Source organism: Achroia grisella, unplaced genomic scaffold, assembly GCF_030625045.1.
Source record: "Achroia grisella isolate CSIRO2021 unplaced genomic scaffold, CSIRO_AGI_Agris_v1 utg512, whole genome shotgun sequence".
NCBI classification, from domain to species: domain Eukaryota; kingdom Metazoa; phylum Arthropoda; class Insecta; order Lepidoptera; family Pyralidae; genus Achroia; species Achroia grisella.
Genome location: NW_026712906.1, coordinates 9853 through 29152, shown reverse-complemented (window position 1 = coordinate 29152; position 19300 = coordinate 9853). Strand labels below are relative to the sequence as shown.

General features: G+C 33.0%; 2 protein-coding genes across 2 annotated transcripts; one reads left to right on the top strand and one right to left on the bottom strand.

Moving 5' to 3' along the window:
* Positions 1-1846: 1846 nt before the first annotated feature.
* LOC131846695 (HEAT repeat-containing protein 6) lies at positions 1847-14733 on the bottom strand. The gene is made up of 16 exons (XM_059196063.1): positions 14517-14733; positions 13969-14217; positions 13281-13544; positions 12514-12717; positions 11974-12258; positions 10999-11210; positions 10329-10558; positions 9680-10008; positions 8925-9132; positions 8360-8523; positions 7545-7667; positions 7149-7273; positions 5343-5430; positions 3944-4168; positions 2564-2779; positions 1847-2168 (listed from the first exon to the last, which is right to left on the bottom strand). The coding sequence occupies exons 1-16, from the start codon at positions 14667-14669 to the stop codon at positions 1911-1913; spliced, it is 3333 nt and encodes a 1110-aa protein (XP_059052046.1). The 5' UTR covers positions 14670-14733; the 3' UTR covers positions 1847-1910.
* A 699-nt stretch (positions 14734-15432) lies between these two features.
* On the top strand, positions 15433-17466 carry LOC131846834 (probable inactive peptidyl-prolyl cis-trans isomerase-like 6; the record flags this gene model as incomplete). The annotated part of the gene is made up of 4 exons (XM_059196253.1): positions 15433-15750; positions 16192-16418; positions 17072-17134; positions 17252-17466. Coding segments are annotated over exons 1-4 (788 nt in total), but the record flags the coding sequence as incomplete, so codon positions are not given.
* Between the last annotated feature and the right edge of the window lie 1834 nt (positions 17467-19300).

The window sequence follows — 19300 nt, the reverse complement described above, 5'->3', positions numbered from 1 at the left end:
GAAGTTCTCAATATCATATCGGTTCGGAAATACCATTGCTGGAAGGTGATTCCACAATGTGGTCGTGCATTTCTTGAAAATCGACCTGTGGAGCCGCCCTTCATACAGATGATCAGGATGGTATTTTAGTTTCCGGCGGGTGGTACGATGGTGAAACGCAGCAGCTGTAATTCAATTAATTCAACTGCTGCAACGGTAATTCGACATTGATTCTAAGCAAGTACTTTTTGTACAGAATCGTCTACGAGAGTTTGGGCAGAAAGGTTTTAAAAGAGGTAGGTACCTCTTTTAAAACCAATTCAGCCGTCAAGCATCAAGGAGCTTGCTTCGTAAGCTATATTCTGGCATAAGCATAAGGGGCTGTTCAAGTATTACGTAAGCAGATTTATCACAATTATTTACCCCCCATCCCCCGTTGTCAGCAAAAGTAAGCAAAGCTCTTACCCCCTCCACCCATGCTTACGTAAACATCTCTCAATTAATGTATTGTTTTTTTAGCAAAGACAATGTGAGGGTTGCCATTCGTGTAAAAAAGTAAATTACGACCAATGACGTAATCATCATACAGACTCCCCCACCCCCATGTCATCCAAAATAAGCAAAGAAAAGACCCCCCGCCCCCCTATAGTGCTTACGTAATACTTGAACGGCCCCTAAGGACTAAAAATTACAATATTTTGCGTTGGTGATTAGTCCAATTTTTCTATTAATTACAATACCTATAGTTTGAACTATTTACTTTCCCACATCTATAAGCATGTAATTTACGTTATCTATTTATTCATAATCTTTTTAAGTTTGAGCATTAGTAGCAAGCGTGATTTCGTGCGTAATATATACGCTATATCAATTTTGTTATTTCTGCATTGTAAAGGACAGGGCAAAAGTTATATCATTGTACATAATTATAAGCAAAAATGTACGTACATAACAATATTGGTAACTAAATAACGCAAACAAAAATTATATCTAATAATAAAGTAACATATCTGGACAATTCACACAGCGCATTCTAATCTCAAGCTAATACAAGCTTGTGTTATGTATGAGTTAGTACTAAAAAACTGATACAAATATTTGAATACATTTTTAGAAAACACCAAGACCAATACTACCACTATTATACTCATGAACACAAATGTTTTGCGAGGTATCGAACACGCGACCATCATCATCGTAGAAGTAGAGTGGTATATTAAACAGCTAGACCACCGAGGTCGTCATCACATACATATAAAAAATGGCAAATTAGCAAGATTAGATTATGTATAGTAGTATACACATGACACGTATATCAGATTTTTTCTATGTAAAATATGTATATATAATATACAAAAAAATGTATGTAACTATTTGTGTCTGTTGTTTAGTACCCACAACATAAGTAACTTGGGTTTAGATGGCGCTGTGTTAATTCTGGAGGGTTGTTTGTTACTATTCATATTATCAAGGACAGTATTTCAAAAGACGTGGTGGAAGTAAAATCCGTTGAGCAGACACATTATGAGAAATCGGCTCTGATTTCACTACACATCTGATATCAACTGAGATGGTACATATTAAACAAAAAGCCAACCAAAGTATGTTAATAGTATATATAATTATTGCATTTTAATAAATTAACAAAAATTAAGTTAACAGTTTGTAATGTAAATTTATTTACTAATATGCTTATTACAACAGTTAGACGGAGAAAAATGTACAAAATATTAGACCTTCACTGGCTTTAACCGATATAATTTATATCACATCAGTCATATAACGGTTTTTCTCACAATGTATGTACAATATATTTTTAAATGCCATAAATAATAACAATGTATCAATCACTGTCATTATTTCAAACAAAAAATAGCAATCTATTATTAACTCTTATAAATTAAAGTACATGTTTAAAATATTTATGAACGCTACATGTCCCATATAAAAATGTCTTGAAGCATTCCCAATGATTGCTGCTGTGTATTCCCACTTGCTGTCAAATCGACTGTCACATATTTAGCAGCTTGCAATATCTTCAAACAGGATGCATTTTCTGGCGGCAGCTTATGACACAGCTGTGTGTACAAACTCTTCGCACATTCATGATGGAATACCAGAGGATCCAGGATATCTGTCAGATCAGACTTCGTGAGGATACAGCACATGTGCGCGAGGGTGATACATAACTACAAAATGAGAAAAATCGCAATAAATAAAAGTCGATATTAAACACGGAAAACATAATTAAAACCAATTTTATACCACGTGACCTGCCTAACAATATCACATATAAAGTTTTCTAGTGCGCAAACGTTCTAAGGTTCAGTTTAATATGTATGATCCAAGTTAACTGAACTTACTTAAATTGTCTTGCCTGATTGCTGTCAGAAGTGTTAATTATATTGACGCGGTAGACTTTTTAAAGTCCTCTCCGTCTCCGTCCTGTCCGAGAGGCTGTGTTTCGTTTTGAAGAGTTATCTTGACGTCTAAAGTGGTATCAAATATATAGGGGAAAGTTGGAATTTTCTGTCAGATCAGTTTGTTTGTCATTCCAGTTACATACAAATTGACAAATGATTACCTGTTCGATGAGATTATCCTTATGCTGATATTCAGTAAAATCATCAACATTAGCAGCATTATCCATGGCAGCCATGACCGCACTCCATACTGAGGCGAATTGCGGCCCGTACTGCGCTCGAGTATTAGGCGCCCGCAGTGCCACCGCAGCATTGATGCGCACTTTTAGATTCTTGCAGTCTTGAGCTAGTCCACATAAACTCGAAAATACCTGACGCTGAAAATATTATGAGTACTTAAATATAATATCAAATACTTTAATAATACCTTTTGACAAAATTATAATAGCAGATGCTGGTGGTCATTCATCCCCTAATTGAATTTAAAAATGAATCTATATTTTTGTAAACATGTACAAGATCATTTGAAAACACTAAGAGATTCGTTTCTTGCCAGTTCTGCTTAGCTTGAAAGCTCGCCAACGCCAACTAATGGCAGATTTAACATACTCGTAACATACATTTTGGAAGGAATATTGTTGTAATTTTCATATTTCACTATGTATTTTATTTAATATTTTAGAAAGGAAGATGTATAGCATTTTTGGAAATGATACACATCATATCTCTTGCTAATGGAATATGTCAAGAACGAGAGTCTACGACATCATTTAACGTCAGAGCCTAAAATACATTCGAAGTTAGTGCCATACAAAGTGTTTTAGCCAATCAAAAATAGTGCAGCTAAGGCAATTTACGTAATATAGGCATTAGTTTTAGGGTACAATGGGACTGACATGTACTTTTAGTTTGTACAAAAGACCCTAAATTACATTAAAAAGAAAAAACATTTATATAGTCGTATCAATTACAACACTCTGATGACGTGTCTTATAACCTAGTGAGATTACCACTAACAAATATTTTTTTAATCCTTAACACACGACAAAATAGACAGAACGTAAGATATATAAAGTGACATTAATCTTTCCTTTGTATTTGGCAAATACTATAAAGTTTATTTGAGATTATATTTCTTTAATTCCTGTAATTAATACACGAAGCATATTCTAATCCCGCTCGTAAATAAAATGTGTGCACGAGTAGTATCAAATATTTATATTAAGCGAGATTTACTATACTATCACTTCAATTAGTGCACTAAAATATATTAAATATTTGTTTTAAACACGTCAATGAAATATTGACACATTAACAAACATTGCATATAATATAATAATATTTTATTATGAAGTATATGAATGTTCATAATACAAAAACTTCGAGTACCAGTATAATATTTAAAATCAATTTGACCTGCGACGAGTTTATTGCGCCCCTCAAGTTGAGGCTACCATTACATTGGCAGGATATACAAAGTTAACGATTTATTCATAATTATTCGTATAAAGTAGGTTAACAAAAAACATCTGTATAAGTACCTGCCAACCAGTGAAGCATGTGAACAAATAATCATTCTTCATGGCGTTGCCCAATGCGTAACAGGCGTTCCAACGCACTTTCATATTGTTCACTTTGCATGCGCAATCTAAAAGCTTCTCTAAAGCCGTCTCACATAAAATCTTAATTTGAGGGCTACGGACCAAATGTTCAGTTTTTATTAATCGCAAAAAGTTACCAAGCCCACGCGTAGCACTCATTTTAATCTGAAAAAAAAATAGAAATTTGAATGTTGAAATCGATATGTAAAATACAATCTACTGCTACCAATGCTGTTTTTTTATTTATATTTTTCGTTTTTTATTAACTAAGAATTTAGACGAAATTAATTAATTTCATAATTATAGTATAGAATGTTATATTATTATAACACATTTTGTAAAACATAATAATACTATATGCATGTATATAATACGTTGTACATACTACATTATCTATTTACACTACAGAAGGAACAAATAGATACACAACCCAGAAAAAATCTATGTAGGTATATAGTACACATTGTCCTTCTTTTTTAGTATTCTTTCTAAAGGTATGATTTTGATTACGCGTTTCGAATGTTGTACACCCATTATTACAAACAGGAAAACAGTATAAGAGTAAACAAGTGTATTTATAAATATCCAGTTGATTCCCTGATATAGGTAAAAAGTCCAAATTGATCAAGATCATAAATTGTCCTGTACTTTGACCATATAAAGTAATGAAACATTACGTTAATAAGCAAACACGTGCACGCCTTATTGTATCAATAACGAGAGTAGGTAATACAATGAAGTGCCACCAACGCCCCAGACAGATATAACTACAAATTGAATATTGTATCAAAAGTTGACACGAACTAACTGCCCACTTTATATTAAGCGGTAACCACCCCCTACACGTGAGACCTGTTGTCATGTGAGACCTGAGACAACACTACTGCGTTGCCATTCACGAGGACTAAGAAATCATGCCTCAATCCTGTATTTTCACTGCCTAACCTATTACCCTAAATGAAATTTGTTTAGAAACCAAGCTGCTTGCCAGCTGAAACAGATGAAACTGAGACCACGCAGATGACTTTTACCCTTATTCTTTCTAACAATATTAAGCTGTTAGAGCTCTTTCTAAGTTTTCAATCAGAATTTCAGAAATATAAATGTTACGGAATAATAATTCAAATATATTTTGGGTAAACCCGAAGATGAAAATATACGTACGATTCGTTTAAAAATAATTCTTATAAAATGTGAAGAAGTGAGTTCTAATTTCTTCTATTTCACCTTAATCATATTTACATACAATATATACCTACTTGACCTACACAAAGTGTTTACACTCAAAAACATTATTATTAATTAGGAATTTAATAATCCCATTATGTGTAATAGGTACCTTATCGTTATCGGCGGCACATTGAATGCTGACCTCTAGAAGCCGACGCAACAAATGATCATCTATATCGTCTATATCTGGCTCCTCCCTGTTTAACAAGTTAAGTTTAGTTAAAATAGTTATGACTATAGTATTCTAAACTTAGTAAGTACACACAATCAATAATATAATTCAGAGCTTTTTAGGGGAAATAACGGGTCTATTAGCAGTAGGCAATGCTTTTTGTCAGTTTAACATCTTTATTATTAGCGTTAAGAAATGTTACCTATATTAGCAACCAGAAACGAAATAACTAATTAGTAGTGAACTTAACATTTTCCAATTAATGCATACCTCAAATGTAACGAAATCTTTAATTTTACAACTTATTTGCTCTACTGTAATATATAATATTTCGGACAAATATTTTTTATTTTTCAAGCAAACACAAGAATTTAAACAAAACTATTCCTTAGAAACACAAGTTCCTTTACTTTAATATTGCTATATTTATTTCGTAGGCGTTTTATAAATTCAAGTACCTATATTTTGTTTATAAAATAATTAATTCAATCCTAATAAAAACGAAATTGTAGTAAACTAAAATGAGTGTATTATTATATAAATATAGTCGGATTGAGAGCAACGTCCACTAAACAGTCCGTTACAAAAAGATGCAATAAGAACTACAATGTCATAATTTACTTTTTTTCGGACTACTCAAATGCTGTTGGCCACTGCTGGCCTTTACAGGTTCACCGGACGATAGGGGGCGAGTGCAGATGGCGCGTGAAGGCCAACTCCTACCCGACGGATATGTTTTTAGTCTAAGGGCACCGCTAGGGGTTCGAACCAAGACTCAGGCCGTCGTAATTTCGATCCCCGTTTGAATTGGACGAAGTATCGATCGGAGGATGTATACTTTACTATATTTGAAACATAAAAATGTCAGAAATAGCTACTTGTGTAGACTCGATGCAGACTATCTATGATATACATATATACATACATACAAAGCATTCTTATACCATATAGAAATAGACAGAAATGACTATAACACATATTTAGACTAGTATAAATGTAGTCCAAATCGCTCTTACAGAATTGTAAGGTTACCTATTTATTTGCTATTCAAAATAATTCATTTTTGGCGCCACATAAGCGGCATCTCAATGAGGTGACCTCATCGTTTAATGTGGACATGTTTACTTACGTATATTTTATCGCATTCTAGGTCAAGGAAAACGCTCACAGTTTAGCGCATTATATGTCTGGAGTATTAATATGAAAATAAATAAGAAGAGTACGAATTTTGTGAGCTTGTGTGTATGTGAAGTGTAAGCTTTGGAATCAAGGAAACAAATTATAACTGGCCGTGGCATTCTCGGTACTAAACAACTGATAGAAGTATAAATATTATTTTAGAAATACATAGGTACATATCTCTATTAAAATTTATAACATAGCTATTTTATATATACATATAAAATAGGCATATTTTTCACCAGTCTCAGTCAGTCTATGTAGCAAACAACAAGTCGTTATATGATTGTGCATTAACCAGTCGTTCCAGTCATCTGAAGTATCTGTTTATTTATTGGAGTGTCACACTGAGTGTTGTGGTACAGTCGATTACTACTCCGACGTATAGATACGTTGTCGCGATTTCGTATCTGACCAGCACTAAAAATATTTTATATAATTTTCCATAAATAAATACAAACATCGACAATACGCCGAATAAATCCGAAAGACTGCGGTTTTCTTTAAGGCACTAATCTTGATCACTTATTAATTGGATTACTGTTATTATATAAAATAACTTACATATTCAAAACGAGGGCGTCGCTGAGATTTCCAAGGGCCCAAGCAGCCTTAGTACGCACCACCAGTGTTGGTTCCGCCAGCGCGCGTACAATATTCTCACCACAATCACTCACAAAGCAAATGTCCTTAAATAAACAAACCAATGGTCATAAAGAGACGGCCTCGTTAGTCTAACGTGAAATAAATGAATTTTAAAAGTGTAGAATACATGTTTGCACTCTGCGAGGAAGCTAACCCGCAACCATCGGAAATAAAGTGGTGTGCTAAACCACCAAAGCCGTCGATGTCACAAAACCATAGGAATCATGTCACAAAACTATAGGAATGACGTCACAAACAGTTCCTTTGTTATGAGTTTGTACTTTCGAGGTCAATTGAATGTGTAAAACTACGTACCTCCCTAAGTGTACGATAGACGACCGTCATAGCAAGGGCACGGACGGCGGCAGCACGTACAGCAGCCTCTTCGTCACCACAGGATCCTACCAGCAGCGTACAGCATACCATTTGCGTGCGACTCTGTACACAGATACACCATACTCAATAATACTTAAAACTCAATAATATATTACTAACGATCCATCCCGGTGTCGCAGCACGGATGCATTAGAAATCTTTGATTTTATGGTCGTGCTATACCGGTAGGGAGCAACCTTTTTTATCAACGGCCAATTTTAATTTTAAAGGTAAAGATTTCATATACAAATTTTAATGCATAATACAAACTCGCGCGGACGCGGCGCGTTCTTATTGCTTGTGTGATCAAGTCGCCGACAAGTGAGTAACTCGTCAGAGAAAAATATTTCCGTTTAGTATGTACTTTATTATAATAAATTTTACAATAATATATTTGCTGAAAAAAACAATTTATTATATATTAAAGTCCTCTCTAAATAACCACCGAAATGTGTACATGTCAAGCGTTGCGTTCACTATGATGTCGGTAATTGACAATGCCTCTGACTATCCTATGAAATAACAGTCAATATGTTATTTTGTATTAATCGTTGATTACGAGTCATTTGTGCACTAAGTTGGAATGTATATCTACCCACGCTATTGTAACTATTAAATTTTAATTTTTACTTTAAAATGTTGCAATAGCAAAATAAGTAGAATAAATAAGCCACAACATGAAAATGAAACATGAACTTGAAAAAAACACTGTACACTATAAATAATCCAAAAGAATATATTATTTCATGTCTTACCGGCAATTCCTTGAATGACCTCTCTCCTATATTAGCAATGCAGTCACACACTACAGTCTTTGCGGGTGGGTTCTCATGATTCTGCAGCACCAACGACAGCGGCGTGAGGAGTTTCTCCCAAAAGCTCACGCATTGATTCAGAGGCGGCGACTGATCTAACTGTTCTGTGTTGTTGAAATAATGGCTTTCATTAATTTTAAAAACTATTTTAAGTTCTAATTACGGACCTATCCATCCAATAGTAATGTTTAATTTGTTAACAAAGCAGATTGTATAAATACGTCAAAAATAAAGCACGTATGTGTAATACATTCTAGAAATATATCTATAACAAAGCTTGGTGGCATATTTTTGTCCTCATTTCATTTTCCAATTTCCCGCGACTAAGTATGCTTTATTAAGACAAATACTAAACTATGTTCACCCTCGTGATTCAACTCGGATTATGTTTAATCGTGAAAAGGTATCAAAAAGAGACACAACCAATCTTTCGCATTTAAAATAAAGGATTAACATGAAAGTACAGAAGTCGGTATGTTTGCTCTAGCAGTATAATTTGACCTACCTAACTTCTGAATAGCATCTCCGATTATGCTTGTGGTTCTGGCCGCTTGCAGCACCACATCTTGATGTTCATGTTGCAACATCTCGCACAAAATGTCCGCCAACAGAGACAGATGGGGTACAAGTAGCTCAGAGAAATGGTGGAACGAAATCGCCGAAAGTACTTGTAGAGATTCCAGTACTATCGGTATAGCGGGCGTTTTACATCTCTGTAATATAATTGAAAAACTATGTTTAAAAAAGGAATAACAACATAAAGAAGTAGAATAAGATTTCAATAATTAGTCTCGCCTATTTCTGCTGTTAAGAATCTGTGACTGCACAGCTATGTTCATCTTTAAAATACTTATCATCGTTTTGAAATATTATTGAAAAACGTTTAGTCGTAAAAAAAGTAAGAAACAGACAGAGAGACTCACTTAGGCATTTATAATACTAGTATGGATGGTATCTTAGTAATTACGTCAAACTTTAGATGTTACACGATTTTTTTTAATTGGGAGGTTTAAGCTATTGTGCTTGCCTATTATAGATCTACATAGATCTATGTGCTCGCCTTTTATCAGAGTTCGCTACCTAGACCCGTCAGGGACAAGAATTGAAGCATATTCGTAGGAGTGATGAATTTTAATTTCTTAGTGTTTGGCAAAAGCAGATTTTTGTTGTGCACAGACCTAGGTTTATTACACCATATATTATTATTGAAATGATATAATGTGCCATTATTGTAGTGTTAACCAATTGCAAATAACTTACCATTACTTGGTTTCCTCTAAATATCCAACCCATATTCTTGAAACATATATCTAATATCCAACTAGTACAACAATACAGATTCTCTAACTCTCTTCCTTTATCACATTTTGGAGTAATTGGATGACTAGTGGGAATAATCTCATCATCAGAGTAACCTTCTTCGAAATCATCACATACTTCACTATCTATATTATTATCTTTTTCTACTACATCTACGTTTTTTGAAGGCACTATGTCTTTTTGTACTGACTTTTGAATTTCATCAACTTTTGGATCCACTGATAATACACATCCCATGGTTATTAATGCTCCAACTTGTAATGTTACATCTAAAAAATAGACATAAATATCATTATATATTGATTACAATCCCAATTCGCTTTCAAATTCAATGAAAGTTTAAAACACGCAAAGAATAGATAAGACACATCCTTCTGGTTGGCGGTTGAAAATTAGATGCATATTTTACTTACTATGGGTAAATACTTTTATACTACAATTGCAAAAAAAGTGAATGTCTTTTATTATATTAGTGTTTCAATGCATGGAAACATTTACATATTAAAATTTTACTTCGTTGTTTATGCACTTTAACAGGTATCAAAATAGTGCAAGTCTTATGGGAAGATTTCTCTTTATTCTAACTTACCTCTATGTACCAGAAATTTTCTGGTAGATCTAACTAAATCACTGATAAGTCCTTCTCTCATTTTATGATAGGCCGTCGCCTGTACTAGTGCGGCGCAACACTTTAAGGCCACAATGATGACCGCATGACTCCTCTCACTGTCCAATATACTGACTAGAACTTGATGCATACAGGTAATTACGTATCCGAGAGATACAGAAAATGGGATAAACGAAGTATTCTCTTTTTTGCTGTAATATAAAAATAAAAGTATTATCGTATGTTTCATAATTTAACAAAATTTTTAGGAGCTAATGACAGTACGGTAATGACAGTTATTATTTCTAATTGACAGTATAAAAATTTGATACCCATTTATAACCATCCCTTCATAGTAAAAAAGATCATACACATCTCATATGTAAAGGGGTATTTAAACGTGTTTATAATTGATTTTATTTGAATAAATTTTTCTATTCTATTACAATACATTAAAATATAATTAGAATACCAATCACACACTATTCAAAATATTCAATAGATTTTCGTCTAACAGAAAATATAGAACACAGTCTAATCTGTATAACATAGAATAAAATAAGATCAACTAGTCAATAAGGTTCTTTTAAATAATGTATCATTAAACATACTAAATATTATTTACATCATAATATTATTCCTAGTCACAAACCTTGTCTCTGCTTGTGATAGAAACATCCTAGAACCAGATAATAGTGCTAATATAACACTTAGTACACTTGCTCGACTATTGGCGATGGGATCTGTGACAGCACAGTAAGCTAGGCTCTTCTTAGCTGACTCGTCAGTAGACCAATTGAGAGAGTCAGGTGAATCTGGCAGAAGTGCCCACCAATAGCCAAATACATCTTTCTTTTCTGTTATCTGAATATTATAAATAACATATGTTGGTCATAGAGAAAATTAATACATAATCACATACTATGGCCCGCAAGCTAGGTACAGGTCAAGATGACCAATTTCTTAGTAAAACTTCTAAAGTGGTGGGAGCCAGCCAGCCGACAATTTATTTATAAAAATAGCATATAAAAATAAATTTTTGAGTATAGAGTACAGTGACACACCACGCTAAGACTATTTTTTATCTTCAAAATCCAAATTAACTTTGATTTTGACAGTAATTTGGAGCAGGACGAAATGACTGCACTTTTTATTACATGTTTGCGAGGATGCTACTCCTCATACGAAACTGCAGTTAACTTTCACTAACAATAAGCTTCATTACAGAATATTCATCTTAGAAGTTTTCTACTGGGTGTAAATATCATAATAGGCGAAAAAAGCCTCAGGCTCGCAGACTATAATTTGTATACTGTTTGCTTCAGAGCTTGATGAATAAAAGTCAATCAGAAACTTTTAGCAAGAAATTCAACACCTGATTAAGATGGTTCAAAGTCAATTAAGATTTGATTCTTAGCACAAAGTATCTAGTAGCTAGTATATTTTTAGTATTTAATTTAACTAATATTATTTAGGGAGAAAAAATGTCCCTAAATAAATAAAGAAAAAAATGTTATTTAGGGTGAATATGAAAAACAAATCTGGAAATTTGGGCTATTCATTGTCTATCTGTGAGAGATTATTGAATTACAGCAATAGTGTATTATCATATCTTAGGACAACTTACCTTAATTAAAACTAATAGTAAATTTGAGGCACTCTGTCTCACTCTAGATTTCAAAGCAATTAGCTTAGCTTCCCTTGTGTTTTCCATATCTGACATATCAGAGTCGCTTGTCAAAATCCAGCAATGCTTAGATTTTTGAGGTTCTAAATAGTTCATGCTTGCAGGTTTATAAGCAGAATTATTTTCAAAATTATCAACATCTTTCATTAAACTTCTATCAGATACTGGTATCTCCTTCTTTAAGCTTTCAATGGCATTATTTCTTTGTTTCCTTATTTTTTGTTTCTGAAATATAAAATAAATAAAGTTTCATATAAAACTAGCTTTTTCCGCAGCATTACATATTATGTGGTGTTAAGTGTCTATTTACTTTTGAATGACTATATTATACAAATAACTTATGTTCTATATTTCAGAATAATTCATAGATTTGGCTGCTAGTTGACAATCCATCAATTAGGACAAATTATTTTTTATGTATAAATTTCTTCTCTCATTTTGTTAATGATTATTATTATTAAATTAATTAAAGTAATATACCTTTCCTCCTTTTGGGTTTACTTTCACTGGTACTGTTGCTATAGTCTGCTGTGCTGGCATTAACCTCTGTGGTGTTCGGTTTTGAGTAACAAGTCCATGTAAAACAAAATGATGGCATATTCCCATTACTTCTGGTAATGGAATTGTTAACTGGTGCTCATTGAAATAAAGTTGAGATAGTATCCTTAAAGCTGATATTACTACCTAGAAAATAAACGTAATTATTTAATAAATGTTTGGTATAGTAATAATATAATAATTTCAGGACAATACACACAACGCCATCTAGTCCCAAGTTAAGCTAGCTAAAGCTTGTGTTACGGGTACTAGATAACTGATACAAATACGTAGATAATTTTGTTTTCGTAAATACATATTATACATAGAAAATACGCAAACCGATACAAACAATCATAGTCATGAATACAAATGTTTGTGCCGTGCGAGGAATCGAACCCGTGATCATCGGACGTAAAGCTGTGTGCTAGACCGCTAGACAATATAATATAGAGATAAAACGAGGTAATAAAAAGATAAATCTTTTATTGTTTGTTGTCATTTGACTCAATGATAATGTTAACTTAAAAGATCTTTAGAAAATCATTCATAATCAGTTCAACCCTTCAAACTTAATTACAAATCATAAATTGTCAACATGCCTATCACATATAAATATGTCAATTTGATAATTAGATGGAATAAATCAATAATATTATACAATATTATTAATCTAGTTTCTAAAGTAAAAACAATAATATTTTACTTACTTTGCAATATAAAAATTCATCCCGTGACTTCATTGAGTATTCCATTAAAAACTTAATTACAAGTTGTGAGATCCTTTCCTTCACTATTAATGGTATTGACTTAGTTTGATCTATTTTATTATCATCTGTTGTAACTAAACATGATATACATTTGAATGTAATAAGATAGATCTGTAGTGGATTTTGGGTGGTCACAGTGGAACTTCTACCAATGTCTATTAAATTACTCAAGACCCCATCAAGACCTAGTAAATCTTCTATGAACTGTAATAGAACATAATAGTGACAGTTAAATAATATTTTTTCGCTTAGTTTGTTAAGGAAATTTTATAACAGAAAAGTATAACCTTATACTTTAATTATAATTCATTTTGTAAATTAATAACTTACCCTACAAACAAAATGTTCTATTATGAATTAATTAATTTTCTAAATTAATAAAACATTGAGGTAAACTTTGTTTAAAACTTGTCTACCTATTTCACTGACCAAAGAGCTGACTCTCTAATTTGAAGAGTGAAAAAACCCTAATAGATTAGTATTCTCTGGAATAATAATGTATGAATAGTATCATCGTATCATAATCTGATATCCATAGTGCTGTACATTTATTTAGGCAATGGTTGCCACATACCATCTGTGGACAATCAGCTTGTTTGTCATTCCAATTACATAAAAAAACATTTACCTTTTGACCGGCTTGAGGATTAATTTGTAAAATACATTGCATGTTATGAAGAATGTCCGGTAATATAATATCGGAACATTTTTTAATACAACTTATGTGCCAAGATATCACTTTCCACAAGTAGTCACTGTCAAACTGCAAACTTTGTTTAGTGAGTATACTGTTGATTAAATGTGATGTTTTTGTTGCTAAATACTCATCTACAGGTTTTATGTTAACACATAATGCTGTTACTAGTGCGGTGGCATCCTGAAATCATAAAGAAAAATTATATAAATAAACATAATTAAAACAAGTTTTCATTTCTTCATATGAGGAGATAAGTGTTTGTTTAGCAACCCTAATTTAAACTAAATTACCTATAACAAAAACTTATTAGTTCACACCTGTTTCTTTCTTTCTAAATGGAATATTAATTTAAATTAATTAAAAACGGTATCAACGCCGTGCTAAGCTATTTTAATTTAAAATACAGAACTTAGTTTTGTTTATTTTTATAATACATTACCTACAAGAAATTGACTCAGTATAAAAAAAATTGTACTTACATGCTTACGGACAAACAACTGCGCTTTATATGGCTTGGAATTAAGTTCATCAATAAGAGAATTCACTGTAGATTTATCATATTCTTTCACATACAAAATATTGCACAAATCACCACAAATAATAGAAAAGTTTTGAGGTAAATTTGAATCCATTTTGAGAATATTTAAAATAACAATAAATATAAAATATAGTGATATATATTATTGTATAGTGATTCTGATACTATTGTGTGTCTATTAATCTACAAAAAATATATTTATTTTATTAAATAACTAAACAAACTAAACAGATTTCGAATAATCAAGAAATCACTGCACTGGAAAGCACTTTCCGAAGTGACTTTGTCACAAATGTGACAGTTTTTGACAGTCTGACATGACAATGACAGTATCACTACAGAAGTATTGTCATTTATAAGTAAGTAATCACTATGTAAGTGTATATCATTCACTTTACATTCAAATAAAGCAAGTGGAGTGATAATTTTTATTATACAATTATGGTGGCAATTATGCATACGGCCCATCTGATGGTAAAGGGTTGCCGTAGGCCCTGGATGCCTAAAACAAAAGGGGTGTCACTTGCACATTGCTGACCCTTAAGAAACCTTAAGGTACACCCTTCTTGAAAAACCGCATGCTATAGTCTCTTGAGAAAAGCTGAGTAAGTTTCCTTATTTGAAGTCGACGCGGGAGGACAATTTTCTGAAACCGCACTGTAAGAGTTTAATATTCTTAGGTAGAGATTTTCATTTCAATATTCTATTTAACACAATATGACAACCGAAAAAGCTTTCCGTTTCATCGGTCATCCAAATTTTGTGTCATTCTTGTAAGTATCAAATTAAAATGAAAATGATCAAAGACTCCTTATCTTAGCCTACTTACACAGTTTTACTACTCTTTGGTAAAAATGTTTAAAAATTTGGTGCTGTAAAGATTTTACAAAATATGTCATTCTTTAATACGGAGGTGCATCCCCAAGAAAAACCTTATTCCCAACATCCGTGGGAAAGAACTGTGAAAGATATTTATTCAAATAAAATCAAATATGCCCACAACTCAACAAACAATCCACTATATCCGAAACCGAAAACCAAAATAATAAAAACGGATCGTGTTAAATTTACCATTATTGGCAATAGAGTTACAAAAGAATTTAACTATTGCGTTCACTTATTAAAAGGACTACATAAATATCAATGGAAACATTTTGATTCTCCAATAGTCAGAGGTAACGAAAATATCTAGTAGTAGGTACCTTTAGTTCGTTCATGCGAAGTAGGTACAGCTGTTTATAAAAAATTCAATACAAGATTATTTATATTTGGTAGACCGCAAATCCCCTGCTGATTTTGATATCGATAGGAAGTAACTCCCGTGTTTGTCTTTATATGTATACAGTGTTACCGGTTTAAAATTACCTATATATGTATGTATATATAGAAGTAATTTTAAACCTTATGTATACCTTTATATTTACCTTAAACTTTTATACGTTCAACTAACTGATAGACACAACTTCGTCTGCTTTTTTTCAGATAAAAGTATATATACCTAGTTAATTCATTAAGCCGTTTAGTTGTGAAAAAATAACGGATGAACATACTTACGCATACATATAGTATAGAGTCCGTAATGTACATGTAAAATGAAATTATTTTGTTCTTCTTAGGTGTAACTAGTCTCGAATGGCCTACTGTATGGAAGGACTTAAAAGTTACGCATGGCGGATTAGCATATTGTCTGAAATCCCAGGTCGCTGTGCTAATCAATGACAAGTTTCTCGGTGGAGAAAAAGAATTAAAAGAACTTATTGATAAAAAATATGTTTATCACTTTAACTTGGACTATTACAATGAAGGCGTGACACAATTCGCCAGATTTATAAGATCGTCTAGTGTAAGTAAATATAAACGTAATTGTATATAATCTGATTTTGTTTTAGAAATTATTTGGTTATCCGTTTGTTAACTAATGTTACTCTCATGCCTCTATTTTACGATAAACAATTTTGGCAATCGTAAGAGTTTACCATAGCGAGCTCCTCTTTGCGTTTTGTTACCGATAGATCAGAGTCACCCGCCAAGATCCATTAGTATGTGTACCAACTAGGTATGTAGGTACAATTCCTGTTAGATCATCCACATACAAATGTCATTTTTTTTCGGAGTACTCTAAGGCTGTTGGCCGCAGCTGGCTTTTACAGCTTCACCGGACGATAGGGGGCGAGTGGAGATGGCACTCCAAACCCGCGGAAGGGACTTAAGGAGCGGGACCAACTCCCGCCTGACCGATATGATTTTAGTCTTAGAGGGCATCGCTAGGGGTTCAAACTCGGCTCAGACCGTCATAATATCGATCCTCCTTTGAATTGGACGGGGGACGGATCGGAGGGGTCACAAATTGTTATGTCAAGAAATAAATTGCTTACGTCTATTTGGCGCTAATGTGAAAAATTTGCTTTATATCACTGTGGAGACATTTTATTAGTCTAGGCGGTCAACTTCTACTGTGTATCCCTCTACGTATTGTAATCTGTCGTTAATTTTCAGAGACCATGTGCCTACATGCATATTTCGATAAATGATGAACCTATTGGTACAATGATATTTATGGTATGTACGTGTAGAATACTTTATTTTATGAGAAATATTTTAGTAGCTATAATATAAAAAAAATTCTTAGTCTCCTGTTTGATGTCTATTACAATTACAAAATAATCTAAATTTTAGCTGTATGCGGATATAGTGCCTTATACTTGTGAGAATTTCTTACGCCTTTGCAAACAAAAGAGAGGTGGATACGGCGGTACCCCCGTACATCGTATTGTGAAGGACTGTTGGATACAATGTGGAGGATTTGGTCTGAAGAACGCCGATCTAGATTGTGAGAACTTTATAGTACCTCACGACAGGCGCGGTGTCATTTGCATGGCTAATGATGGCAGGTGAAGTAATAAACGATTTATTAAAAATGCAGCAGGAATGTAGTGCTACTTTAATTTGTACAAGTTGCATTGTTTTAGTTACGGTTAAGCACACTCTTACTTCCTGGGGTTACTTGCGGGGTTGATTCCACGCACGATATAAACACTTGTGTTCATGAGTATAATTGTTTGTATCGGTCTTCTACGTGTATTAAAATGTCTGAAATGTCCTGAAATGTTATTATTATACCATTATTAACATTATCTGTATGATTACACCGCGTTAGGAGTGATACTGTGTAAGGAAACGCGCCGAGTGTTTAATGAAAGAACTGGCGATTATATACAATACACAAACAGACGGTTTTCATATGTTATATGTATATTTATTTTTTGTTTATTTATTTAACTTTAATGCACACAATATAATATATAGTAGGTATAGTACATTTGGCGGACTTAACACCATGCGGCATTTTCTACCAGTCAACCATAGGTGGTGCAGAGAATAATTGTTGGCGGTGCAAAATTATAAACATAAACAAAATGCAACAAAATATAAACAGAACAAAAATATATATACAATATATATATATATAAATATCCCCTTGGGCACTTTGTGGCTCAGACGTGCCGTATAGGTAGTTTTTTGTTGATCCATTTTCACTTGTTGATCCGGAGGCCTTTTGTTGATCTAATGCCAGCTGACCATATATAAATGTTGATCCGTTTTGAGCCACAACTGTCACGACGAGTAATAATAATAATTAAGCGATTTATACACGATTTTATACAAATCCACCTTTTTGGCATACGAGCAGTTCTTGATCCAATTCAAACGGGCCAATCAGGGTGCAGCATTTGCCAAGGGCTTCCTCATTGGCACGTTTGGGCTACTACATTATGGCTACAGTAACTTAATAATGTCTAGCTAGTATTTCAAGAATAATAGTCTATCTAATCTAAATATTTATTGAAATCAGTCTGGAGTAACGTGACTCCAGATCAAACCTCAATACTTATTATTTTTTGGACGGGAATCTTTTCTTTTGTAACAACGTGGCTGAGCGAATAAAGAGAAGACGCAACGGCGGATCCAGGGGGGAGCGTCATGGAGGTCATGGGAGTCATGGGGGCGTCATGACTCTCCCCCCCTTAGCCCAGGACTTAGGTAGACCACTAATTGAACTAAAAAATAATGAAACAGCAAATTTTTTTGCACGATCGGAGTGTTGGTGCAGTAGTATTAATTATAATTAAACATTGTTACTTAAAACATAACAGTTAAAGTACTATAACACTAAAAGCAATATAGGTATTTTCAAAATACTTTTTCAAAATAAATTACCCTTTGAGTTTTTGTCCAAACCTCAGATATTTTATTTATTTTAGGTATATCAATCATTACATAGTATAGTATAAAACAAAGTCGCTGTCGCATCTAACAAGTACATAAATAAAGAAACAAGACTTTTTGGCTCTGAATATATTTCAAAAATCAATTACTTGTGTTAATCAATTTATATACTCGTTCTTATTTCATAGTACTTGTTTTGATCCGAATATATACAGATACCGTAACGGTCTATTAATTATGAATTTATTATACCTAACCTAGATATTTTATTTTGACGAAACTCCGTGTAGTAGTAGTATCCGATAAGGGTATGCGAACCCTAAGTATTATTTCAAAATGACCAGTAATTTCGAAGAAATAAGCCTTTGAATTTCAAATCAACTTACCAAACGGACGCTCAAGGTTCGATTCCCGCCACCGATTTTTTTTTGTTATTTTTTTTTTGTCTTTATTCTAATTTTAAATTAACTATTTTAATAATTAAATGAATTTAATCGA